Below are 25,545 nucleotides of genomic sequence, written 5' to 3' on the forward strand. Positions count from 1 at the left end.
CAGGAGAGGGTGGCAAGTGTGGCAGGAAGATTCAAGGACAATCCAAGAAACATTTGAACATTTCAGGGTAGGATAGGATAGGATAGGGCAGGGTGGATGCTGGGGGGGGGGTGGGCCGCCCCGGGTGTCACCACTGAGGAGGGTGACAAAAAGCCAGGTGGCACTCACCGCGGGGCCTGCAATGCACCCGAGCCACACATCTCTCCTGGGAGTGATGTGGTGGCTTGGGCACGTGCAGCCTCCGTGGTGCCCCAACTGGTCCACCCACACCCTCCCCCTCAGCTGTAGGGCGGCTGAGGGGAGGGGGGCAGGCAGACTCCTTGGGGGCCCCGTGGAGCAACCTGCCCTGACTCGCCCCATCCTGTGGACAGCTGGCCCTGCCTCTGGGCGCAGGGCACACATGCTGCTCCAGGCGCCTGATCAGCTTCCTGTGCCACTGGATAGAGTCCTTTTCTAATTTATTTTTTGTGGAATATGGATAGAAAAGTTTCAAAATGAGAGCAAGAGCATTGGCTATTCTTTTACTATTACTATTACTATTATTTTGTTTTACATATTTAATATTATAATCATATCACAACACATCCAAAGTTACAAGGTTCCCCTGAATCTCTGGACTTCCCACCTTCCCCTCTATGGTTCTGTTGTTAAACCTTTTCTACTGCATCTTTTTAAAAATAATCCATATTTTTAATAACTCTACTGTGTCCATAGTTCTTTTTACATTACAGTGGTACCTCGGGTTACAGGTGCTTCAGGTTACAGATGCTTCAGGTTACAGACTCCACTAACCCAGAAATAGTTTATTTCCTTGACATCTGATGGGAAGGCATTCCACAGGATGGGTGCCACCACCGAAAAGGCCCTCTGCCTGGTTCCCTGTAACCTCACTTCTCACAGTGAGGGAACCACCAGAAGGCCCTCAGAGCTGGACCTCAGTGTCTGGGCAGAACGATGGAGGTGGAGATGCTCCTTCAGGTCTACTGGACCAAGGCTGTTTAGGGCTTTAAAGGTCAGCACCAACACTTTGAATTGTGCTCGGAAATGTACTGGGAAACTATGATCATTCTAATTTCATAGTTAGCGCATGCTTGGGAGTGTGGGATAAGTGTGGCACAAAATGCAAACGTAAGGAACCTGTGCTTGCAATGCCATTTTATTCAAACTTTTTATGTCAGCTGATGGGTCAGGGCTCATATCTGCACTGTCTCAGGTGCCTGCAGCCAAAGCAGCAGGATTTAACCCCCCACTTAGCAGATGATGGATTAAATCCTGCTCAGTTTGATCGAACTTGCCCATTCCCTCTTGTGAACAGATGCACAAAGCCAAAGGAAGCAGCAGGAGGGGGGGCGGGGAAACAGGTCTGCTATCATTCACTGCATGCCTGTTTCTTGGAAGGTGTGTGCTGCAAAAACAAATAGACTTATTTTCCTGCATCCCTGCGTGGAGGGAGAAACCTGCTTTATGTAGACATGGGCTCCGATAGGGACTTCTCCATGGTGCAGTGCTGCGTCTGCGTGCTTTGCTGATCCTGGGTTTTTTCACCTACATCACTACACAACAAAGAAATTGTGCCTCCCACAGGAAAAGGGAAAATAATTATTTAGAAAAAGCAGTTCCTTGCAAAAGGGGTTCTTTCACCTCTGCTCCCTGTGAGCGCATGCTGAGCATGGGTTAAATTCTACCCAGTTTTGCTGCATGCAAGTCCCAGGGGGAGGAGTGTTTACCCAAGGATACTTGCCAGTGCAAAAGATACACAAAGCATGTCATGGCTGAAAAGAGTTTCTGATGGACAGTGACTGGATTTAATAGGGCATTCAGACCTATTTCTCAACCTTCCCAGACATATGCTCTAAGTATTCAAGTCCTGTGCATATGAGTATCTAGTGTTCTTTGCTTAAATGCAAAAACTCAATTAAATATCCACCAGGTTTTTAATTTTTTATTATTGTGCTTAGCAACATCATTTATTTTCAATGTCGGCTTTCCAAATCTCTTCCTGTTTCCCTCGCTTATTTTTTACACAACTCGTTACAGCTCATAGATATTTTGGGTAGGGAGTCCCTTAGCAACAGGATGAAATCAACGCCATAGCATCAGCAAGAGTATTGTTCAGTAAGCTGGAATGCTGATGTTTTCATTGCTTATAAGCCTTTGATTCTTAAATTATTTTTCCAAATCCATCTCAGCGCAACCATTCTGCTAGGGGTGGAAGCACAGGTTCATAAAACTTTCAGAACACAGAAAAAAGATGGGTTTGCATTCAACCAAGTCATGCTCAGAGGAGACCCCTTGGAAATAAATAAACTTAACTTGTTCATTGACTTCAGTGGGCCTACTCTGGGTAGCACTTGGATGGATATAACCCCATTTTATGGGGCAGCATATTCCACGATGCTGTTGCCTAGCCAGTGAAATCATTGCACTATGTCCAAAAGATTTCAGGTTCTTTCCAGAGGTCTGGAAAGAGATCCTTCTACATATGTTCAGAAGCACTTGAAGTGGAGCAGTCTTGGCGATTTATGTGCTCCAGAACTTGATTTTGTTAGCAAAAGTATCTGTTGCGGTAACAGGAATGTTGCAGTAAAAGCGTTATCGTTCTTTTTCCATAGTCTCTAGTTGGCAAGTGGTGGTCAGTCGTAGTGAAGATTCTTTACAAAGCCGCCTCCAAATCTTTTCCTCTCTGGGAAGCTAGGAATCTGTCAGACAAAAAACCTTACATTAGAATTGGTTTTTACCGGTGCTTTTCAACCAGTGTGCCGCGAATGATGGTCAGGGGTGCCGCAGGCAACAATGGCCCCTGCCCCTCTTTCCTTCCCTCCCTCTTCTGACCCCTTCTTGCATCTCTGTCCCCCATAAACTTGCAAGGCTGTTTGTTGCAGCAGCCCTGGCTTCCAGCTCTGCAGGCGAATGGTGCCTCTGGGAGGCTCCTCTCTTGGGGCGGGGGGGAGGGCAACCCAGAGACATGAGGCCGTAGCAGCGGCTGCCCAGAGGACTCCCAAGTAGAGGGGAGAGGAGAGGAGGTTGAGGGAATGCTTCATAAAGGAGGGTGTTCAAAAGGGGTGAGGGGTTGCTGGTGCTGCAGGTGAGGGGTGACATAACTGGGCTCCTGAGCCCCCCAGGGGTGCCGCAGAAAAAATGTAGTTGGTCAAGGGAGCTGTGGACTCAAAATGGCTGAAAATCTCTGGATATACAATATTGGCAGAAGTACCTGGCATTGCCCGGGAATTTTTAGAAACAAAAAAATACTGCCTTTTGCAATTTCAGAACCACTTGAAGCATCCATTGCGTTGAGGTATTTCAATTGATTTTGTTTGATGTGTTCATTGCAAACAGCTGAAAATCTGTAAATTTTGATAATAACCCTGATTTGCAATGGGGGTTGAATAATTTCGACTGCAACTCTATGACGACATTACTACCATTACCAGACATTACCTTCTGCAGACATTTTGAGACATACCTACTTGCTTTCCTTCCCAGCTCTTTGCTGAGGAGATTAAAAATTAAGCAAAGCAGAGGCTTTATCTCATTGGTGAGTTTTGCAATGACTTGGATTACATCAGTGCTTGTCCTTTTGACATCTCTTCCAATTTTTTCCCCTTTGCCAAAGCTTTCACAATTTTAACTGTTAAGGAGAGAGCACACATACCTGGTTACCATCTCGTAAGTAGTACCTCTTCTCTATGACCTGAAACAAAAATAAAAAGGGAAGAGTGAGTGTTGTGCATTGGTTTATACAACAGATTTTGTGGCAGCCCAATTGGTTTAAATAAGGATGTTTCCATACAGTGCCATTGCCCAGCCTGGCTGAGCACAATGAAATTCACACAGCATTGCAGCCTGAAGCTGGTTACAATCTATGGCAAAGGCTGAAGTACCATGGGACTTTTTCTAAAAAAAAAAGAAAGAAAGAAAGAAACTTTTAAACACAGGCAGTAGAGGGGCTTCTCAATGAGAAGGTCTTTTTCTCCCTCCAAAAGATTGCCCTGGATTTTTTCTGGGGCATTCTGGGAAGAACTGTCGAGAAAAATCCGGTTTGATGTTGAAGTCAGGCTATCTGTATTAACTTTGCAGCTTCAACATCGTAAGCCAGCACACTGCCTCAAGAGGCTTGGGCCAAGAGGAGAAACAAATCTCAAGGACTCCTGCCTTCCTGCAGTGGTTGGGGAGAGTTGGCTTCCATGGGGTGTTGGCGAGGGAATGGAGAGTTGGACTTCCTCCACCATCTGCTGGCTCCTGCTTCCTCTGGCAAGACCACTGCCATCCAGCCAACCTGAAGGGAGAGGCGCTGTTCTTTTTTATATAACTTTTATTAAATTTTATGTTTTACAATTTAAAAGACTCATGTTAACATCCTTAAAATATCAATGACTGCCCTTCTTCTCTTTCCATAGTTCATTTTGCATATCCCTGCATATTTTACAAAAACGAAACCATTTAGTATTCCATTATTGCATCCATCCAACTTATTTACACTGATGAATTTATCTTAATGCTGCCAGCGTTTTCACATGTACACAATTCCCCCCATATATTCAATAAACATTTCCCAATCTTCTCTAAACATATGTTCTTCTTGTTCTCTTATTCTATATGTTAAGTCTGCAAGCTGCACATATTCCATCAGCTTAAGTTGCCATTCTTCTTTGGTTGGGATCTTGCTCATTTCCCATTTTGGGGCTAATGAAACACGAGCCGCAGTAGTAGCATACATAAATAACCTTTTTTGACACCTGGGAATGTCAGTCTGCATAGTCAGACAGGCAGAAAAATCTCAGAGCCTTAATTTAAAACCCAGAAATAGGCTGAATCAGAAATGGGTGACTTCTTGCCTGTAGCCTTCTTCTGCATTACAAAAAGTACTTCCTGTATGTTCCTGCTCTGCTGTTCTCTTATCCTGCATTATTTCCTGGCGCTACCTGAACTCTTCATCTCCAGTCTTGTTAATCTGCCTATTTATCACTTGTCCAGTGTGCCTGAACTGCTCTCACAGAATACAGCTCTCCCTGACCATGAATTTTTAGGTCCTCAACAGGTTGTCTCAGCCTGGCCTGCTTACTTACTGGAATCTGTTCAAGCAGCTGTAAAGGAAATTCAGTGGCCTATGCAATTCACATCAGGCTACTCAAGGCTAATGCTCTTCACTTTCTATGCTGCAAAAATGAAAAAGCAATAGATATGCAGTACCTAACGGAAAGACTCACCTTGTCAAAGAATCTACTAAGCTTCACAGCGTTGGAGGAGCCTGCAGCCAGGTAGCGCGGGTTGGTGCAATCCTGAAAACATTAATAGGTAACTTTCTCTTGAGAGTCATTGAAACCACAATCCTTAACAAGCACATGAACTGCAAGACATAATTCTGTGCTCAATAGGACTGGGCTATATATGGTCCAAAACAGGTTTGAAGTCCATATTGTGTTCACGATGTTTAGCTGGTGATATATCATGATGCCGAAAACCAAATATCGCCAACCCTAGGGCTCAAACTGAAGCCATAGCTGTGTATTAGAGTCAGTTCACACAAGGAAGGGAATTTTTCTACGTGGACAATCAATTTCATGTAGAAAGACAGGAATCAACCAGTCGTGCCCAAGCTTGGTAGCCAACAATTATTTCTATTAGCCACTGAGAATATAACAGAAATGTCCTTGACCATCTGAAGAATGCTGCTCACTTTCCACTGACCAAATGAAGCCTGTCTTGCCACTTACACACAAAATTAATTAAAAGAATAAGTAACATCTTTTCTCCACAAGTTCATGTCCTTGAGCATCTATGTCCTGAATGAGGTAACTGTGCCCCTGAAGGACCAGGTGTGGAGCCTGGGAGTCAATTTGGACTCACAGCTGTCCATGGAGGCGCAGGTCAATTCTGTGTCCAGGGCAGCTGTGTACCAGCTCCATCTGGAATGCGGGGAGACCCTACCTGCCCACAGACTGTCATGCCACTGGTGCATGTTCTAGTTATCTCCTGCTGGGATTACTCAATGTGCTCTATGTGGGGCTACCTTAGAAGGTGACCTGGAAACTACAATTAATCCAGAATGCAGCAGCTAGACTGGTGACTGGGAGAGGCTGCTGAGACCATATAACACTGGTCTTGAAAGACCTACACTGGCTCCCAGTACGTTTATGAGCACAATTCAAAGTGTTGGTGCTGACCTCTAAAGCCCTAAATGTCCTTGGCCCAGTATACCTGAAGGAGCGTCTCCACCCCCATCATTCTGCCCGGATACTGAGGTCCACCTCCGAGGGTCTTCTGGCGGTTCCCTCATTGCGAGAAGTGAGGTTACAGGGAACAAGGCTGAGGGCTTTCTGGGTAGTGACGCCCACCCTGCGGAACGCCCTCCCAGCAGATGTCAAAGAAATAAACAACTATCTGACTTTTAGAAAACATCTGAAGGCAACCCTGTTTGGGGAAGTTTTTAATGTTTGATGCACTCCACCTCATTTGTGCCTGAGCACAGCCTAACAGAAATTTGTTTTCAGCAACAGGCTAAAAGGGTTTCCCCCACAGGATAAATCTACTCTAGGTTTTTCTGGCAGTCTAATTTAGTTGCTGTAATAGAACCTCTCTCCTGGCCACCACCTCCTGCTGCAACCAATGCTGTGAATAATTAGGCTGCCGCTATTAAAACTGACAGAGATGCAGACTGATTATCATTCTTTAACAATAGCAAATTCTCTGAATTATTTGAAGTATGCAATGCATACTATTCTGGTTAACTCTGTAACGTTTGCGTAAATGATCTGCAGATTGCATAAACACAATAAATCTGATTTGGAAAAAAAAAGTATTCATGCCCTTTTTCATATATATATATATATATATATATATATATATATATATATATATATATATATAAAAAAAATATCTTAATCCAAATTGACAAAAATAAGGTACAAAATACCAACCAGATTAATTTCTTCTGCACTGAAATCCTCAGCAAGGAAAGCAGTTCTGGTCAAGACATCACTGCGTTTCACTTCTGGGATCTGGTCCAGCTTGGTTCCAATGACAAGCAGCGGGATCTGGTTATCCGCAAACTGCTCACGGTCATAGTCCCTACACAAGAAAAAGAGGATGTGTGTGTCAGTAAACAATATTTTCCACTGGTCATTAAAGATACTAATATTAATTGAGAGGGAAGCACTTGAAAAGTCTAGTGAAGCTTAAGAAGGATTGTAAGGAATATGGATATGCAGAGAAAGAGTCGAAATTTCAAATAGAAATAATAAATAATGAATTTAAGATATTATCAAAAATGTATAAAATTTTGCTGGAATGGCATACAAAAGATGAGGAAGTTAAATCGGTTATGATAAAATGGGCCAGGGATTTTGGATATAATATACAAATGGATGATTGGATTAAACTATGGAATGAAAATATGAAATTTACTGCATGCACAGCGTTAAAAGAGAATATAATGAAAATGATGTATAGATGGTATATTACACCGGTAAAACTTGCAAAAATGTATAAAACATGTAAGAAATGTTGGAAATGTAAAGAAATATACATTTGTTAAGAAACCAGAGGCTTTTCTTCTAGGAATTATAGGAAATGAAATAAATAGAAAGGACTGTAAACTTTTCCAATATGCAGTAACAGCGGCGAGAATATTACTGGCCAAGAACTGGAAGCAAGAACAAGTACCAACATTAGAGGAATGGAGAACAAAGTTGATGGACTACGCAGAACTGGACAAGCTGACAGGGAAGATCAGATATTTACGAGATCAAAAGTTTATCGAGGACTGGAGAAAGTTAACGGATTATTGGGAAGGTATAAGTGACAGAGAAATAACGTTAGTGGCATTTAAAGAAGCTCTGTAAAAGTTTAAGAAATATTGCAAAAAGGAAAAGTAGATTTCAAAGGGTTTTTTGAAAGGCAATAGTGAATTTAAGAACTGTGTATTTAAAAAATTAAATTTGGATGATTGTCGGAGAGGCTGAAGGAAGTCCAAAATTGAAAAATTTGTTAAAGTGGAAAATGTGATGTGTTATGTATTACTTATGTGGAAATTAATAAAAAAATATTTTTTTTTAAAAAAAGAAAAGTCTAGTGAAGCAGCAGCAGATGTAGGACGTTTTTTCATATGTGGTGGACTTATAAAAGGATAAAAGAGTATTGGGAAATACTCTTCAACACACATTCTGGAAAAGGGGAGAGACACTCTCAACTTATCTCATCCCTCCATCCCATCTGCCATGATTGTCAGGTCCTCTGCACACTCACCCATTGGTCACCAGCACTCCTGATGGAGCCACATCTCTGTTGAGAGCTTCCAAAGACCACCGATACAGGTTCTGGGAGGACTTCTTGTTGGTTAAGTCATGTACTAAAATTATGCCTAAATAAGTACAAGGCCACTCATAAATACAATGACTTCTTCCAAACACCGTCTAGATTATGTTGAAAGACATTGCAGGGTGAGAACACAAGGCAAAGTTGAAAGAACTGCATAACTAGTTTCACATACCCAAGGTAGTTTGGGTCTTTTGTTTCCTGTACAGCACCCTATGCAATTTGCTTTTGAAATCAAAATTTACTGCCCTTGATTATTCTCTTTTCTATTGTTCCAAGCCCTCTCCTACAGGAAAATGGGGTTACATGCTTCCCTCACGCCATTCATTATGGACTACTTCTCAGAATTCTCTTTGATCAATGCAGGAATTTTGAAAGCCATTTTATTTAAGAGATGTTGCAACTTATGGAGATACCGTAAATCTTATACCACCCCTTTCCATCCCCAGCCAGATAGTTTCAAAAGAACATTGCTACACATGTTGAGGACTCTAGTCCCTAAACAGGAAAGACAATACATGTTAACTATTTAATATATCCTTGTAAGTGTTCTTCTCCTTCAGAGTTGGTGTTGTACATTTGGTTCTTTTCAACCATACAACTCCATGAACACAAATTATAAAAGGACCAGAGCTCCAGAGGGCCTTCTGCTTTTAGACCCCAGTCTCTCAGTATGTGTAGCGTTGTGGGCACTGTGGCAGAGGGTTGCCACAAATTTAATCTGTTTGCAAGCTTGTTTCTACCGGGTAACGAACAGGCACCATGAACACCTTTACACCCAGAAAATGATTTCAGAAAGCAATTTTAAGCAGATTTGCCAGAATGTACATGTATATGGTATCTACAAAAGTAAAACATTTTCTTATCTAAATTCAGCCCAGTAAGGAACCCTGCTTTGATATCAGAATCTCTCCCTTGCAGTACATCTGGAATAGGTTCTGCATGAACCAAGTTAACAGGTGTTCTCATAGAATGAAGGTAATAGGAAACAGATCTTAAAACCTGCATACATTACCGTTAACTGAGTTGTAGAACACAACACGTGTGCTTTTTACACTACTGGCACTCCCCACTGAACCCCCAACATCCCATAATTCAATATAATAAGTCTTCTCTTCTGGGGTTCCTTCTTTGTAGTCATGAATCTGAAAAGGAAAAACCAAGAGTGCCATGTAATTAGAACAAGGCAATACAGATTTCTACTTGAAGGCACATGGTTTGGTTACAAACAATCAATCTATTGTTGTGCCTTTTGTAATGGTTTCGTCCATAAAAATAAATACAAGATTCGTTTTCGTATTATCCTAACAACTACTTTATATAGGGCCATTAGCATGCATAGCACTTTGCCGCTCCTCCAAGGGGCTTCATGAAAAAGGTGGGTTTTGGAGAGGGGTTTAAGAGTATGAGAACTGACATGCTGGATCAAAATCCATCTGGTCCGACATTCAGCTTCCACTAGCAGCTAGCTACCAAAAGCTCAAGAACCAGGGGCATGACAATGACAGTTGTCCTCTCTTTTGGCTCCAGCATTTGGTAAAATAGGTCAAGGGACCCCTGACCATGAGGTCCAGTCGTGGCCGACTCTGGGGTTGTGGTGCTCATCTTGCTTTACTGGCCGAGGGGGCCGTGGTACAGCTTCCGGGTCATGTGGCCAGCAGGACTAAGCCGCTTCTGGCGAACCAGAGCAGCACATGGAAACGCTGTTTACCTTCCCGCCGGAGCGGTACCTATTTATCTACTTGCACTTTGACGTGCTTTTGAACTGCTAAGTTGGCAGGAGCAGGGACCGAGCAACGGGAGCTCACCCTGTTGTGGGGATTCGAACCGCCGACCTTCCGCTCAGCAAGCCCTAGGCTCAGTGGTTTAGACCACAGCGCCACCCGCGTCCCATATATAGAGTGAATGTATGTATGTATGTGTATATGTGTGTGTGTATAATTTTCAGATTAAAGTTTTACAATTACATATCCAACATACAACATAAAAACAAGATTCCAAAGAATCTTCTGGACTTCCCTCCTCCCCTTTGTGGGTCCTATTGTTAATCATTTCCTCCTGTACCTTTTATGATAATCCAAATCTTTTATATCTCCATTATGTCCAAAATTCACCATTAAACTACAAGTGTTATTCCAATCCTCCTAACAGTTTTAGCTGTTTACAATGGTTTTTAAGATAAATTCTAATTTTTCCCCCAACACAAAACCATGGTCTACTAGCTTTTCAGCAGTTTGGAAAAAAATTGGTGCGCCCATAACTTTTGTGGGCTTATTTACAAATCTGCATTACTTTATCTACACTGGAGGCTGGATTGAAAACAGATCAACCTACTAATGTTTACCTGCTTCAGAACTAAGATTTATTGCTCCCTACTTCAATAGCCTATTGTTTTACAATTCCCTTTGCAACCTGATTAGATGTTTTTACTTTGCCAATAAGCCTTCAGAATTTCCCTCGTCTTTGAAGTGAAATACCACCAAACAATAGAAATTTATAGTTCCACCTACTCGGACATCAACGGAGCAGCCTACAGTCCAAGACGGGTTTCCCAACATCTGATTGTGACATAAGAGGTGAACAAGCGAGGACTTCCCCACACCTGCAAAAAAAGGCAACTGCAAACTAAGCCTTCATAGTAAGTCACTGCCTTTCTTGTAATTTTTCTGCGTAGTTTAAATTAAGGAGGAACAAGTAGATTTTGAAACTCCTAGTAGGATAGCCCTTAGAGCAGCCTTCCCCAGCCCTGGGTCTCCAGTTGTCCTGTACCTTTCATACCTTTTACCTGCAGGGTGAGGACTAGAGATGGGAAGGCCGGGGGGGGGGCTGGAAAAATTGGGGGGAAAGCCAGGTTTTTTCGAAATGGAAAAAAAATAGCTTTGGAAAAATACCTGGTTTATTTCCCTATTTCCCCGGTTCTTTCCCAGGCCTTCCCATCTCTAGTGAGGACCAAAGGAGGGTGATGTGTCCCCCACCAAGAGGTACCACTCCTCTCCCTAACACCCATTAAAGGTAAAGGACCCCTGACAGTTAAGTCCAGTTGTGAATGACTCTGGGATTGCGGTGTTCGTCTCGCTTTACTGGCCAAGGGAGCCGACGTTTGTCCGCAGACAGTTTTCCCAGGTCATGTGGCTAGCATGACTAAGTCGCCTCTGGCGAGCCAGAGCAGCACACGGAAACGCCGCTTACCTTCCCGCTGGAGCGGTACCTATTTATCTACTTGCACTTTGAGGTGCTTTCAAACTGCTAGGTTGGCAGGAGCAGGGAACGAGCAATGGGAGCTCACCCCGTCGCAGGGATTCAAACCGCCGAACTTCTGATCGGCAAGTCCTAGGCTGAGTGGTTTAACCCACAGCGCCACCCGCGTCCCTAACACCCATTACATCTATATTATTATGAATTATTACTATTATTATTATATACAGTGGTAAAGGTAAAGGTAAAGGTACCCCTGCCCGTAGGGGCCAGTCTTGACAGACTCTGGGGTTGTGCGCCCATCTCACTCAAGAGGCCAGGGGCCAGCGCTGTCCGGAGACACTTCCGGGTCACGTGGCCAGCGTGACATCGCTGCTCTGGCGAGCCAGAGCCGCACACGGAAACGCCGTTTACCTTCCCGCTGGTAAGCGGTCCCTATTTATCTACTTGCACCCGGGGTGCTTTCGAACTGCTAGGTTGGCAGGCGCTGGGACCGAGCAGCGGGAGCGCACCCCGCCGCAGGGATTCGAACCGCCGACCTTTCCATCGGCAAGCCCTAGGCGCTGAGGCTTTAACCCACAGCGCCACCTGCGTCCCTAATATATACAGTGGTACCTCGGGTTAAGAACTTAATTCGTTCTGGAGGTCCATTCTTAACCTGAAACTGTTCTTAACCTGAAGCACCACTTTAGCTAATGGGGCCTCCCGCTGCCGCCGCGCCGCCGGAGCATGATTTCTGTTCTCATCCTGAAGCAAAGTTCTTAACCCGAGGTACTATTTCTGAGTTAGCAGAGTCTGTAACCTGAAGCATCTGTAACCTGAGGTACCACTGTCCTCTCCTTTTCCTACTCATATTGAAATACTGCCCCTCAATGAGGCCAAACTTAGAGGCACAAAACGTTTAGGGGTCTGCGTCCCCCCAGAATAAAAGCACTGGATAATTCCCAAAATACTGAACATCATGTATTGCAGCAGCAAATACAGTGGTACCTCAGGTTAAGAACTTAATTCATTCCGGAGGTCCATTCTTAACCTGAAACTGTTCTTAACCTGAAGCACCACTTTAGCTAACGGGGCCTCCTGCTGCTGCTGCTGCTGCGCTGCCAGAGCACAATTTCTGTTCTCATCCTGAAGCAAAGTTCTTAACCCAAGGTACTATTTCTGGGTTAGCGGAGTCTGTAACCTGAAGCGTCTGTAACCCGAGGTATCACTGTAAAGGTGTCTATATCAAGGGGAAGATGAATCTCAATGGGATTCATGCCACTGGTCTACTACAGTGGTACCTCGGGTTAAGTCCTTAATTCGTTCTGGAGGTCCGTTCTTAACCTGAAACTGTTCTTCACCTGAAGCACCACTTTAGCTAATGGGACCTCCCGCTGCTGCTGCTGCTGCGCGATTTCTGCTCTCATCCTGAAGCAAAGTTCTTAACCCGAGGTACTATTTCTGGGTTAGCGGAAGCGTATGTGACCCGAGGTACCACTGTATTATGAATTATTACTATTCTTATTCTATACACCCGGAGTGTTGGGAAGTCACTTCCTCTCCCCCCCCCCTGCGGCTTTTCCTTCCCTCTCCTCCTTCCTGCCTGGACCAGGCCTCACCTGCCTCACCTGCCTCACCTGCCCTCACCTGCCCCCGCCCCCCGCTCACCTGAATCCCCCAAGACCAGCACCTTCACCCTCTCCAAAGCAGCCATCGCCCCTTCTCGGAGTGAGTGACGCGCCCGCCAGCCAATAGCAGCTCCCGCTTCCCGCTGTCAATTACACTCTCCTTCCCCGTTCGTCTCTTTCTCCCTATTGGCTGGCAGCTGCGCCGCTCGCCCCGCCCCACCCCAGCTTTCGCGCCCCTCATTGGCTCTCGGAGGCGAGCGAGGCGGGCCGCTCCGCGAGACTCGACCGTTGCCTCACCTTTCGCCGGCGTCGCGCGGCAGTGACGCGGCGGCGGCGGCGACAGCCTCGCTCGCCCACTTGGTGCGGCCTGGCGGCGGCGGCGGCGAAAAAACTGCCTTGTCCGGGGCTCCTCGCAGGTCAGTCGAAGCGGCCCTCGCGGGGGGGGGGGGGGGGGAGAGAGGCCGAATCCCCGCAAGCCTTCGCCCCCCCACCCCGGCGCACGCTTATGACGTCCCACACACCCATTCTGCCCCCTCAGCCTCCGGGTTGCCCTTAGCAGCGGGAACCTCCCTTGGTACTACCTAAGCCAGACCAGAGATGGGGAGGCCTGGGGGGACACCCGGAAAAATTGGGGGGGGGGGCAGGATTTTTCTGGGGGGAAACGGGGGGGGGACTGGATTTCCGCCCAATTTCCCCAGTTTTCCCCAGGCCTTCCTATCCACCCCGGGCGGCTCTCCACAGAAGACCAGAAACACGACAAAACTTCAAACATTACAAACTTCCCTAAACAGTTGCCAGTCTTTTTGGTGAGGTTTTCTCATTTCTCCACATGAAATTTAAAATCTCAAATGAAAGGTGGAGAAATAGTGAAGAGTATGCAGTAGAAGTAAAAAAGAGAAATTATATCAGATTCCAGGATCTAATTTTGTGCCTGTTCAAGTAGAAACGGGGGGATTCCCCCACCCCGTAGCTAATGAGTAAGCCCATAGAAAATAGAAAGCCCAAGTATAAACTTGTTGAACTTTATACTTTATTAGGCGCTATATGAGGGGGACGCAGGTGGCGCTGTGGGTTAAAGCCTCAGCGCCTAGGGCTTGCCGATCGAAAGGTCGGCGGTTTGAATCCCTGCGGCGGGGTGCGCTCCCGCTGCTCGGTCCCAGCGCCTGCCAACCTAGCAGTTCGAAAGCACCTCCGGGTGCAAGTAGATAAATAGGGACCGCTTACCAGCGGGAAGGTAAACGGCGTTTCCGTGTGCGGCTCTGGCTCTGGCTCTGGCCAGAGCAGCGATGTCACGCTGGCCACGTGACCCGGAAGTGTCTCCGGACAGCGCTGGCCCCTGGCCTCTTGAGTGAGATGGGCGCACAACCCCAGAGTCTGTCAAGACTGGCCCCTACGGGCAGGGGTACCTTTACCTTTACCTTTATATGAGGGGGATGGGGAAAAGATGAAGATTTATCGAAAGAAAATCAGAAGAAGATGGTTTGAAAGCCAGAGGAGTGTGGTATGATCGACAATCCCCTGGAAGTTTGGGAAAAGGGCAGAGAAGATGATGATGATTTGTCCAGGAGAAGATCCATGAATACCATAGTGAGAGCACTTCTAATGAAACTAGATTGAAGAGGATCAAAGAGAATTGAATAACAAGCAGGAAAGGCAGTGTAGCTAGAAGAGGTGGGTATGACTGGAAAAACTTGGTTCAGCTGAGTAATGAGGAGATGTAGCTTATGGTAAAAAAAAAAATCAACTTTGTCCTCGAGTATGGAGGCAGGAAATACAGAGAGAGACAGATGAGATTCGTATTACATGTTATTAATCTTTTTCTACAAGATTGAAAGATCTGGATTGGAGAGGTGGTTAAGAGGGTTGTGATGGAGTAACATAGCCTTGAATATATGTAGATAACTCCATCTGCCCACAAAGCCAGTAAAACAAGATTAACTTGAATGATGTGTCTGGCAAAAGGTTGAATAGATGTGAATAATAGGCTGTTGCTTATTTAGATAATTGGTCATTGCTGGCACTACTTTGTACTAAAAGGCAATTTCAACTTAATTTGATCACATAGCCAAATTAAGGCTGCTTACCTAGGAGGAAGTCCCATTGAACTCATTTGGGCTGAGAAGACAACTACAGAGTTGCATTGTAAGCCTGCAGATATTTCTCCCTTTTCATCTTAAAATCAAAAATTTCTGCAGATAAGGCAAAATTGCACCTAACTTTATCTTTGGTGGGTGGAATATTCTTGAACATCCTGCACAAAGAAGCATAATTCAAAAACACTGGCCCCATTACAGGTAGTATAATTGTTTTTGAGATTTCATTTCTTGGTACAGATTTAAAACCCATCTGTGTTTACTGGTGGTGTGTATCTACCATTTTATGGCAAACCCAGTGCAATGACAGTGGCAATACTGTTGCTAACTGGTAAGGGGAACACATAGTTGTGGTAATCAAAATTATTGGGCCACGGAGCTCATTTTTATAATTTCCTTCTATTATGTTTGCAGACTTGATATGACAGACCCAGATGTTCTCACGGAGGTCCCAGCTGCTCTGAAGCGCCTTGCCAAGTATGTAGTACGTGGCTTCTATGGCACTGAACATTCTTTGGCCCTGGACATTCTAATTCGGAATCCATGTGTGAAAGAGGAGGACATGTTGGAATTGCTGAAGTTTGATCGGAAGCAGCTCCGAGCTGTTCTCAACACTCTGAAAGGGGACAAGTTCATCAAATGCAGGATGAGAGTGGAGACAGCCTCAGACGGCAAGACCACCCGGCACAACTTCTATTTCATCAATTACCGCCTGCTGGTCAATGTTGTGAAGTATAAACTAGACCACATGAGGAGGAGGATTGAGACGGATGAAAGAGATTCCACCAACCGAGCCTCCTTCAGATGCCCGATTTGCTTTAGCACCTTCACAGATTTAGAGGCAAACCAGTTGTTTGATCCCATGACAGGTAAGGTACAAGCATTCAGTTCATAAGCAACCCAACTGGGTTGGACAATTTTTTGGTGCCTTACCTGAGCAGGTTGAAGCTAATGTGGGAACAAACCACCTAACTTGGTTAGTCCTTGTGATTGATCCATGTTAACAGATATTACCCTGGTGGTGGGGATATGTGGCTCGGAAGCATGGAAGCATCTTACAGGCTTCATGTTGCCTATGTCTGGCTGAAGGAGACGAAAAAGTCTTCTGGAATTAAGTCTTAAATGCATCATTCCAATATCATTGTGCTTTTTTTCTTTTGGTATTCTGAGGGAAGTGTTTTAAATAATAAATTATTCTACTTAAAATGCTACTTAGTTGTATCTCTCTTACTTCATAGCAGCTTCTCTTCTTAGGACTTTTTCGCTGCACCTTTTGTGAGACTGAAGTGGAGGAAGATGAATCGGCAATGCCCAAAAAGGATGCACGGACGCTTGTGGCACGGTTTAACGAACAGATAGAACCTATCTATGCACTCCTCCGTGAGACTGAGGATGTTAACCTAGCCTACGAATTACTTGAACCTGAGCCTATGGAGATTCTCGCGCTGAAACAGAGGTGGGCTTGGGGTACTGAACCTTCTGCACCTGGTACTGGTGTGTTGACATTCAAACATCATTTTGGTGTAGGATATGTTAGGACTGCTCATGTGGTCCAGTCTTTCTTTGCACAACCTGTTGTATGAAGAATCAGGATGCATTTAGTCTACAGCTAAGGGGAAAGGAGACAGACCGCTGAAGAAGTAGAACTCTGTAGTGTGGCACGTAAGGATTAGTTTCTTAGCAATATGTATTACCAATCACTTTGTGTGTTATGACACTGGGATTGCTTAAGCTCCTACAGTGAGAACACAGCAGTCAAATTCCTATGGGTAGCTAATTTTTTAAGCGAAGCCTTAAGTTAGGGTGGCTAACCTTTTTTTTTTTTTTTTAAGAGCAGCATTTACCCTTCACTAATCCTCCAGGGGAAAGTATGGCATCCTCACACCCACAATATGTTGCACACGAGCCTCACCGTTCTCAGCTGATCAGCAGATTGCTTCCTCTCTCTTCATCAGTCTGGTGGTGACTGAGGAGTGGACAATTCCCATTCCCATTACGCTGCTAAACTCCACCCACCCCAGTTCTGTCTACCTTATTTGTTTAGTTATTTCTGTTTCCACCACTCATGTTGGTGAGGCCTTGGGGAGTGAGAAGAAAATGCTGGGGGGGGGGGGAGGTGTGGCTGGATCAGGCCCCTGAACTGAAGCTTAGTCACCCTGCCCTAAGTGTTTGAAACTAGACTCTTCAGGAAAAAAGAACAACAAAAACATAACACTTGCTTTAACAACACAGCTGATATAAAGGTGTCCATAATCCAATACAGTGGTGCCTTGGAAGATGAAATTAATTCGTTCCGCAAGTTGTTTCGTCTTGCGATTTTTTTTGTCTTGCGAAGCACGGATCCTGTGCTGAATTTCTTCCTCAGTCGCTCAGGCTCCCCCCTCGCTTTCAACCGGCCACCATGACCGTCAAATTGCGCTCGGGCTTCTACGTGGGCAAAAAGTCCGCCGCGCTGCTGGCGCTGCTCTTGGCGCTGCTGGTGCTGGCTATCCTGTACGGGCGCTGCGCGCAGGATTTGGAAGGGAGAGGCGGTGGCGACGGCGCCCACAAACGAGGCTCCCACCAGCGCCGACCCATCCGCGCGGCCGCCCGGTGCCTGGGACGTAAGAAAAAGGAAACAAACTTGCAAGACGTTTTCGTCTTGCGAAGCAAGCCCATAGGAAAATCGTCTTGCGAAGCAACTCAAAAATCGAAAAACCCTTTCGTCTTGCGCGTTTTTCGTCTTACGAGGCATTCGTCTTGCGAGGTACCACTGTAACTTGTTCCAAGAAGAGGTGCTAACCATTCGTCGTCTAATGTTATAATTTTTCTCAAGACGCTTATGCCCAATTGATTTATATATAATAACTGCAAATATATTATGGCCCAATTCTTAGTTAAAAGTTCAGAATCCTGTTGGAAGATGATACTGTCCACTTGTTACAGATTACATTGCTGATATATTAAATTAGGGCTTATCCCTACACGCAAGACTAGGTGATAGAAGCCTGAGGTGATAAAATGGATTGTACCAGGCCTAATGTCCCACCCATGCACATGTAACAAACCTCAAACTGCCTGAAGGTTTAAGAAACAAAACCCAAATACATCAGAAGAGAGGTACTAGCCCAGACTGCTCCTTGGCTGTACCAATTTATACTCAGAGGTAAATTAGTTTAACGTATAGGAACTTACAGGAATCCTTCACCTATAGTCTGAAGTGATACTGGCTGTTATATCACCTCAGAACTCTTCCACCTCTCTCTGCTGTGTGTGTTTAGAACAGACTTTTATTTAGACAATATATGCCTATCCCTAATGGTTCCATTGTCTGTCTTTATAGGGTGGCGCTCCTCTTCATAATCCAACATTAATAAACCTATAGTGATACTTATATCCCCCAGCTGAAATTTCCTGAAATTCCTGAGATAATGACACTGCTGCGAAATCTGCATGGTTTATGGGATCATTCTATTTATTTGATTACATTGATTAATCCCTCCGCAAAGCAATGTTCTGAGAGCCACAAATCTAGTAAAACACCAAAATCACAGTGCAGAACTCTTATGAAACAAACAATCCACATCAGAGCAGAAGCTAAAAAAAATTCCAACCGTAATCACACCTTCTAATAACAGAGCCACAATTTTTTCCTCATAGATCTAAAATGTAGAACGCTGTAAGTGTGATTTAACAGGTCAATTTATTTAAATGAGTGGAAATACCTGTGTTAGCAAAGTGTTGTGTTTTGTGGACTGGGATGCAGATGGCACTGTGGTCTAAACCACTGAGCCTCTTGGGCTTGCCGATCAGAAGGTCAGCGGTTCGAATCCCCATGACAGGGCGTCCCAGCTCCTGCCAACCTAGCAGTTCGAAAGCATGCCCGTGCAAGTAGATAAATAGGTACCGCTGTGGCGGGAAGGTAAATGGTGTTTCTGTGCACTCTGGCTTCTGTCACGGTATCCCGTTGGGCCAGAAGCAGTTTAATCATGCTGGCTACATGACCTGGAAAGCTGTCTGCAGACAAACACTGACTCCCTCATTCTGAAAGCGAGATGAGCACTGCAACCCCATAGTCGCCTTTAACTGGACATAACTGTCCAGGGGTCCCTTACCTTTTTTTTACCTGTGTTTTATTATTGTCTATAGCAAGGAGCGGGCTGCCGGTGCTTTGGCAAACAGCAGTCTATCAAGTGGGCAGCACAGGGAAGCCTGGTCTACAAAGGGACCCTCTTATGAGGACTTGTATACCCAGAATGTGATCATCAGCATGGAGGACCAAGAGGATCTGCATCAGCCAGCTAATGAAGGGAAGCCACCTAGAGAGAGACCGGTTTGGCTGCGTGAGAGCACAGTGCAAGGGGCTTACGATCCTGATGAAGTGAAAGAAGGTAAGAAAGCTAAAAGGCAGTGATTCATGAACAGGTAACCGCAGTACTTGATTACTGCAACGCCCGTGATATGGGACTACCCTTGTGCGTGTTGGAAGCTCCACCTGGTGCAAGATGCTGCAACTAGACTCTTGATGGGAACAGACCCTCGCCAGTACATATCAATCAGTCAGCCCTAACAATCAGATCTTTATTACGGTCATAGACCAGCACAAGGAGGGTGGGGTACGATCGTTTAAAATCTGTAAAACATTTTGGTTGAGCTAAAATTATTAAAAACAGATGGTATATATAAAAGACTATAGGAATCTAAAAGAAACTAAGAGAGTCTAAAAGAAGGGTTAGGAGCATTAAACGAATGTGGAAGTGCATAAAACATTATGATTACCAATTTACAAAGCACTCTGATATGGTCAAGGTAAAGGGACCCCTGACCATTAGGTCCAGTCATGACCGACTTGGGTTGCGGCGCTCATCTCGCTTGGCCAAGGGAGCCGACGTACAGCTTCTGGGTCATGTGGCCAGCAGGACTAAGCCGCCTCTGGCAAACCAGAGCAGCGCATGGAAACACCCTTTACCTTACCACCTTACCTATTTATCTACTCGCACTTTGACGTGCTTTCAAACTGCTAAGTTGGCAGGAGCAGGGACCGAGCAATGGGAGCTCACCCCATCACAGGGATTTGAACCGCCAACCTTCTGATCAGCAAGTCCTAGGCTCTGTGGTTTAACCCACAGCGCCACCTGCGTCCCTCACTCTGATATGAGTGTTCATTAAATCTAGTTTTTGGTACTGGTCATCATCCGACAAATTTTGAAGGCTGCTGTGCAGAACCTGGCAACATTGTATGTTATAGCAGGGCTGGTAACTAAAAGTAGCAGGGAGGTATAGAATTGTCCTGTGAACCCTGGATAGTTAGGGAGTAGTGGGGAGATGAGGCTAATACGAATGTCTCTATAAAATAGGCACTGGAGAAGCACATGCTCCATTGTTTCTATTTGTCCAGAATTACAGGGGCATTGTCTCTCTGAGTAAGCAACGCCAGTACATAACCTCAGAGCTTAAAAGCTTGCACTGGCTGCCCATGTTATGGAGGCGGGTTTAATGCTCTCATATTAATTTCCAAGGTCCTTAGCAACTTGGGTTTATGATATCTTAAGGAGTGCCTGATCCCTTATACCCCTGCCCATTCATGGAGATCTTTGGAGAAATTAGCTGAACGGCTCAAAACTACTGGAAGATGTGCCTTCAGTGTTGTGGGCCCAAGCCTGTGGAGCTCCCTCTCAAGTGAGATTAGATAAGCAAACTCCTTACTGACTTCCTTATTTCAGCAGACATTTTAATGTACACTTTGAAATTATGAGTATTAAGCAATATATCAATATCTGAAATTTAAACAGATCTGGGAGAAATAAAGAAGTGAAAGTGCGTAATTCAGAATGGGGAAGTTTGTGCTCTACATATTTGTGCACATGCGGACACACTGTCTTAGTTCTTACTCCTGTTAAAGTAGCTGCCTTCTCAGACACGTGTAAAAAGTGTGATTAGTTTACGCTCCTTAGAACATTTACACCAGGCATAGGCAAACTCGGCCCTCCAGATGTTTTGGGCTACAACTCCCATCATCCCTGACCGCTGGTTCTGTTAGCTAGGGATGATGGGAGTTGTATCCCAAAACATTTGGAGGGCCAAGTTTGCCTATGCCTGATTTACACTGTTTGTTTTCTAACACTGAAGTCTCAGTGACAGATGCTCTGCCCCATGTTGATTTTTAGAACTCCCAAGTTTTTGGGAAGGTTGAGTTCCAGAAGGCTTACTTCATTGCAGCAAAACTAACAATGTCTTGTGGGACATCTGTAGGACTTAAAATTGACATGATGTTTTCAGAAAGCTTGGAAGCAATTTATGCATGTTATCTTACTGTAATTCTCACTACAACCATTTAAAGTAGCCTGGTACTATGATCCCTATATTTCCCATTGGGATGTGGGGTCAGACTGAGCAACTGGGTTGCATAAGGCTGACTGATTCATGATCAAGGTGAGATTCAAGGCACGATTTTTCTTATTTATAATGCAATCTTTTAGCTGCATTATACCAGCTTACCTTAGAAACCAAAATGCTGGTTGTGGCATTGCACTTCTTAGTGTAACCACACCTTTGTGGGGTTTAATCCATCCCCAGTTTCACAGGTTTACCACATTTCCTAACTGGGAATGGAAAGAGGACTGAAGATACTTCTTCCCTGCCATGTTGTTTTTTCTGTGTACAGAGAAATTTCTCATAGAAAAACATTCAGATATTCATCTTCCCACCCCCACCTTTGAAATTACATAGTGCAAGAAAAGGTACACCACTTTGCTCAGTTTATAGCAGGGGTCAGCAAGGCTTACCGGGCATGGGCCAGATCACTCCCACAGAGATCCTCTGTGGGCCAGACTGGCACAGTGCGATGCCGGAAATCGCTTCTGCGCATGCCCAGACCCCGGAAATCACACCTGAGCCTCTTGGGCTTGCTGATCAAAAGGTCAGTGGTTCAAATCCCCACAACAGGGTGAGCTCCCATTGCTCTGTCCCAGCTCCTGCCAACCTAGCAGTTCGAAAGCTTGCCAGTGCAAGTAGATAAATAGGTACCGCTCTGGCGGGAAGGTAAATGGTGTTTCTGTTTGCTCTAGTTTCCATCACGGTGTCTTGTTGCACCAGAAGTGGATTAGTCATGCTGGCCACATGACCCGGAAAGCTGTCCATGGACAAACGCTGTCTCCCTTGGCCTGAAAGCGAGCTGAGTGCCGCAACCCCAGAGTCGCCTTTGACTGGAATTCATCGTCCAGAGGTCCTTTACCTTTTACCTTTAGTATCGCAGCAGTAGCATGTAAAATTGCTTCCATTGTTTTCTTGCAGGTGGTCAAGACGCAGATATGTTACAGGAAGGGGAAGAGGGTCAGGCTGCCCTAGACAATAACGAGGAGGTGATGCAGGCTCTGCTCATCCACGAGAAGAAAACCCCCTCTGCCTCTGTAGCTGCCATGGGAGGTATCGCCCCATTATCTGCCACCAATGCCAGTGACTCTGAGAGCGAGACGAGCGAATCCGATGAGGACTCCCCTCCCCACGTCGCCCCGGCTGCAACAACACTCTATGGGCTGACAGAGGAAGATGATGATGATGAGTTTGAGGTGGTGACGGAAGACCCCACAGTCATGGTGGCGGGACGCCCATTTTATTATAGTCAAGTAACCCAACGACCTGAGCTGGTGGCCCAAATGACTCTGGAGGAGAAAGACCAGTACATTGCGATGGGCCAGCGGATGTTTGAGGACATGTTTGATTAGCTCCCTTCTGCTTGTGTGCAGCATTTATAGATGATAGTCACCTGGAAATTCTGGAACAGAGCAAAATACTGAATTATATTCCCATACATCCTTAGTTAATTCAACTGTTCTTTAGATTTACACAGAAAATGCCACATGAGTAATCGGACAGATAGAGAGGCGGCCAGCCAAAGATGTATGAGAGAGTGAGAGCTTGCTGGGCAATCTGGATTCCCTTCCTCACATATTTGTGTGCAGAGCTACACTTAGACTGAAAGTTTCCAGATCCATTCATTTCCATGTACTTAATAATTGTTTGCTTTGGATCTGGGAAATAGGAATGCCCTTTTGGTTGCTTGTTTTTCTGTCCTGAAAGGGGGTTGTAGAAGGCATTGTATTGAGTTTCCTAGATTCTGAGTCAGTGAGAGCATCTCCTCTGAAAACAATATCTAAAGATGGTTGCTTCAGAACTGCATATGATCTGCTTGTAACCTACTTAATGCTCTGCATACTTAATATATGGGTATTTTTTATTTCTTACACCCAGACAAGCAGGATATATCTTTTGTTCCCCATGTACCATTTTCTTATAGATCCTATCGTTTCTAAAATAGATCTATAGCTGCAGAGAACATATGTACAATCATGTTAATTAATGGATAGTAAGCCACCACAGTGGTTGAAATAGCTTCTTGGAAAAGAGGCACACTGGAGACAGGTAGACATTTTGGTTATTGCTGACTCGGAAGAAGTTGTCACAGCCTCAAAGAGCATGGTGAATTTTACAGTCTTGTAAAACTTGTCATTTTTGAAATTTATTTTCCAGGTCAGTGATTTTATTTCTTTGCTAACATGGGCGGATTCCTGGCTTTTCATGCAATCACTTCACCTGCAGTGCTATAATTTTCAAATGAGTGGACTTGACTTCAAAATGTAAATTACCTTCAGCCCCTACTTCCAGAAGTGCTCTTATACTTCCCATTGTATGTCATAATCTAAAGATGGGCCAAAACTGTCAAAACATATTTCCCCCCATGCTGGATAGTCCATGTTGAATGAAAAACACTTGTCTCCATTCTTGGACTCTGCCCCCAAAAAGTGATTTTGCCTAAGTTAAGACTCGGACTGGGGATATTTTAATTTGGCACAAACCCAAAAGGTTTTCTCGATTTTGAATGATTATGCAGAACTTTGTTGTGTGTCAGTATTTAGCACAGAACAGTCTATTTTATATATCCAGCAGTGCCTACACAAGCAAAGCCGATCTTGTAATGTTTTATGTTTTAAAAACATTTACAGCTTTTAAAAATCATTGTTTTTCTTATTTGGTATTATAGTAGAGCAGAGTGGTAAAAGGACTGTGTATTTTAAAACTTTAGCATCTGCCACACATGCTGTTTTAATTTACTGAAATGGTACACATTATCGGTCCCTTAAAATGTAAAGCCGTTGTATACTGACCCTCTATGTTTTGTTAGTCTGTGAAGTTTCTCTTAAGATTTTATCTTTGGAAATTTTGATAGGTAATAGACACACAATCTTTAAACTATGGTCTAAATTTTTATTCCCTCTTAAAATAAAAAGGCACAAACAACATGTTCCACTGGCTTTTCATTGATTAATAAACAAATCAGAGCAGCTTGCTTTTTTCTTTTTTATCTTAATGGGATAATACTTGTTGAAGAGTTCTTGGCTCTCTTGTAGGTGTTCCTACACAATGTCACAGTCTGCCTTTCTTATTCCTTTGCTAGATAAAACACCTTGTTTTGCCAGTATAAGACAAAGTCAGTCAATCATAGTAGGCTTTGGATTCTAATACCATGTTGCATGTAGACTTGCTAGGTAACTTGGGCCTCGTTGCTGCTGGCTGGCTCATTTGCAGTGCAGTGGGGAAATCCACCCAGATGGGCGGGGTTTTATTTATTTAATGGTGCCATGGCCTGGCAATTGGAAACAATAGCTTGTCTACCCCACCTCTACCCCAGGTGAGGAGAGGATGACGACGTGCAAAAGCCCAAGGGATCACCAAACCATGGTTTAGCATTGCAACTGCATTAAAACTCTTGCATTACAGATGAGATCTGAAGCATAATTGTTGTATGAAGTAAGAAGTAGATTGTGAAGCTCTTTGAATGGTAAAACTATCTGTGTCTCAAGGATGTTTTAGACAAGGAATGTCTTTGGTATGTGGATCCATGAAGAAACAAATATTATTTCCAACTGCCTTTATTCCTCCACATTTCCAATGCTGTCTTAGATTGGACTATAGGACACTCAGTACTATGAAATTCCATCCAAGAAGAGTTTTCAGAATGGTCCTGCCTTCCTTAGGGAGGTACGGTAGTTTGTTACAGTTCTTTTAACCTGCATGTCCAGTGGGATTTACTCTCACGTTTGTGTGCCTGGGTCATAACCTAAGAGCCTATAGATGTTTACTGAGAGATAATTGGGTTCACTCCCAACATATAGTGCACATAGAATTGCAGACTAATACTGCAGATAATTGAAGCAAGTTGTTACAGACTGGTTGCATTTATGAGTCTTGACATTCTAATTTTAACTAATTTCTTTTGGGCGTCTGGTGTCCCAAAGGCCCAGGCAGGGTAAGTTATCATCTAAAAATGAATAATTAAAATGTTTCCAGCAGTCAGA

General features: G+C 44.5%; 2 protein-coding genes across 3 annotated transcripts; one reads left to right on the forward strand and one right to left on the reverse strand.

Moving 5' to 3' along the window:
* Positions 1-1,927: 1,927 nt before the first annotated feature.
* On the reverse strand, positions 1,928-13,272 carry RABL3 (RAB, member of RAS oncogene family like 3). The gene is made up of 8 exons (XM_079960364.1): positions 13,159-13,272; positions 10,824-10,915; positions 9,329-9,458; positions 8,245-8,359; positions 6,918-7,068; positions 5,208-5,279; positions 3,653-3,691; positions 1,928-2,699 (listed from the first exon to the last, which is right to left on the reverse strand). Exons 1-8 carry the CDS (start codon positions 13,202-13,204, stop codon positions 2,634-2,636), a joined length of 711 nt encoding a protein of 236 aa, XP_079816490.1. The 5' UTR covers positions 13,205-13,272; the 3' UTR covers positions 1,928-2,633.
* Positions 13,273-13,436: 164 nt separating this feature from the next.
* GTF2E1 (general transcription factor IIE subunit 1) lies at positions 13,437-24,499 on the forward strand. 2 transcript variants are annotated; one of them, XM_079960305.1, is made up of 5 exons: positions 13,437-13,534; positions 15,626-16,080; positions 16,466-16,667; positions 19,340-19,581; positions 22,484-24,499. In XM_079960305.1, exons 2-5 carry the CDS (start codon positions 15,633-15,635, stop codon positions 22,912-22,914), a joined length of 1,323 nt encoding a protein of 440 aa, XP_079816431.1. In that variant the 5' UTR covers positions 13,437-13,534; positions 15,626-15,632; the 3' UTR covers positions 22,915-24,499. The 2 variants fall into 2 exon arrangements, with proteins under 2 accessions (XP_079816431.1, XP_079816430.1); XM_079960304.1 differs by lacking the exon at positions 13,437-13,534 and adding an exon at positions 14,522-14,789.
* The last annotated feature ends 1,046 nt before the right edge of the window (positions 24,500-25,545 follow it).

Source organism: Podarcis cretensis, assembly GCF_951804945.1.
Source record: "Podarcis cretensis genome assembly, chromosome: 17".
In the NCBI taxonomy this organism is placed as follows: Eukaryota; Metazoa; Chordata; class Lepidosauria; order Squamata; family Lacertidae; genus Podarcis; species Podarcis cretensis.

Excerpts from the sequence above, each read along its gene's own strand:
- GTF2E1 (XM_079960305.1), top strand. The coding sequence starts at position 15,633 with ATGACAGACCCAGATGTTCTCACGGAGGTCCCAGCTGCTCTGAAGCGC. Across the intron at positions 16,081-16,465 it reads GTTGTTTGATCCCATGACAG|GACTTTTTCGCTGCACCTTT; the intron begins GTAAGGTACAAG and ends TTCTCTTCTTAG. Across the intron at positions 19,582-22,483 it reads TCCTGATGAAGTGAAAGAAG|GTGGTCAAGACGCAGATATG; the intron begins GTAAGAAAGCTA and ends GTTTTCTTGCAG.
- RABL3 (XM_079960364.1), bottom strand. The coding sequence starts at position 13,204 with ATGGCTGCTTTGGAGAGGGTGAAGGTGCTGGTCTTGGGGGATTCAG. Across the intron at positions 5,280-6,917 it reads GTGCAGAAGAAATTAATCTG|GATTGCACCAACCCGCGCTA; the intron begins GTTGGTATTTTG and ends TAATGTTTTCAG. Across the intron at positions 2,700-3,652 it reads ACTTACGAGATGGTAACCAG|ATTCCTAGCTTCCCAGAGAG; the intron begins GTATGTGTGCTC and ends TTTGTCTGACAG.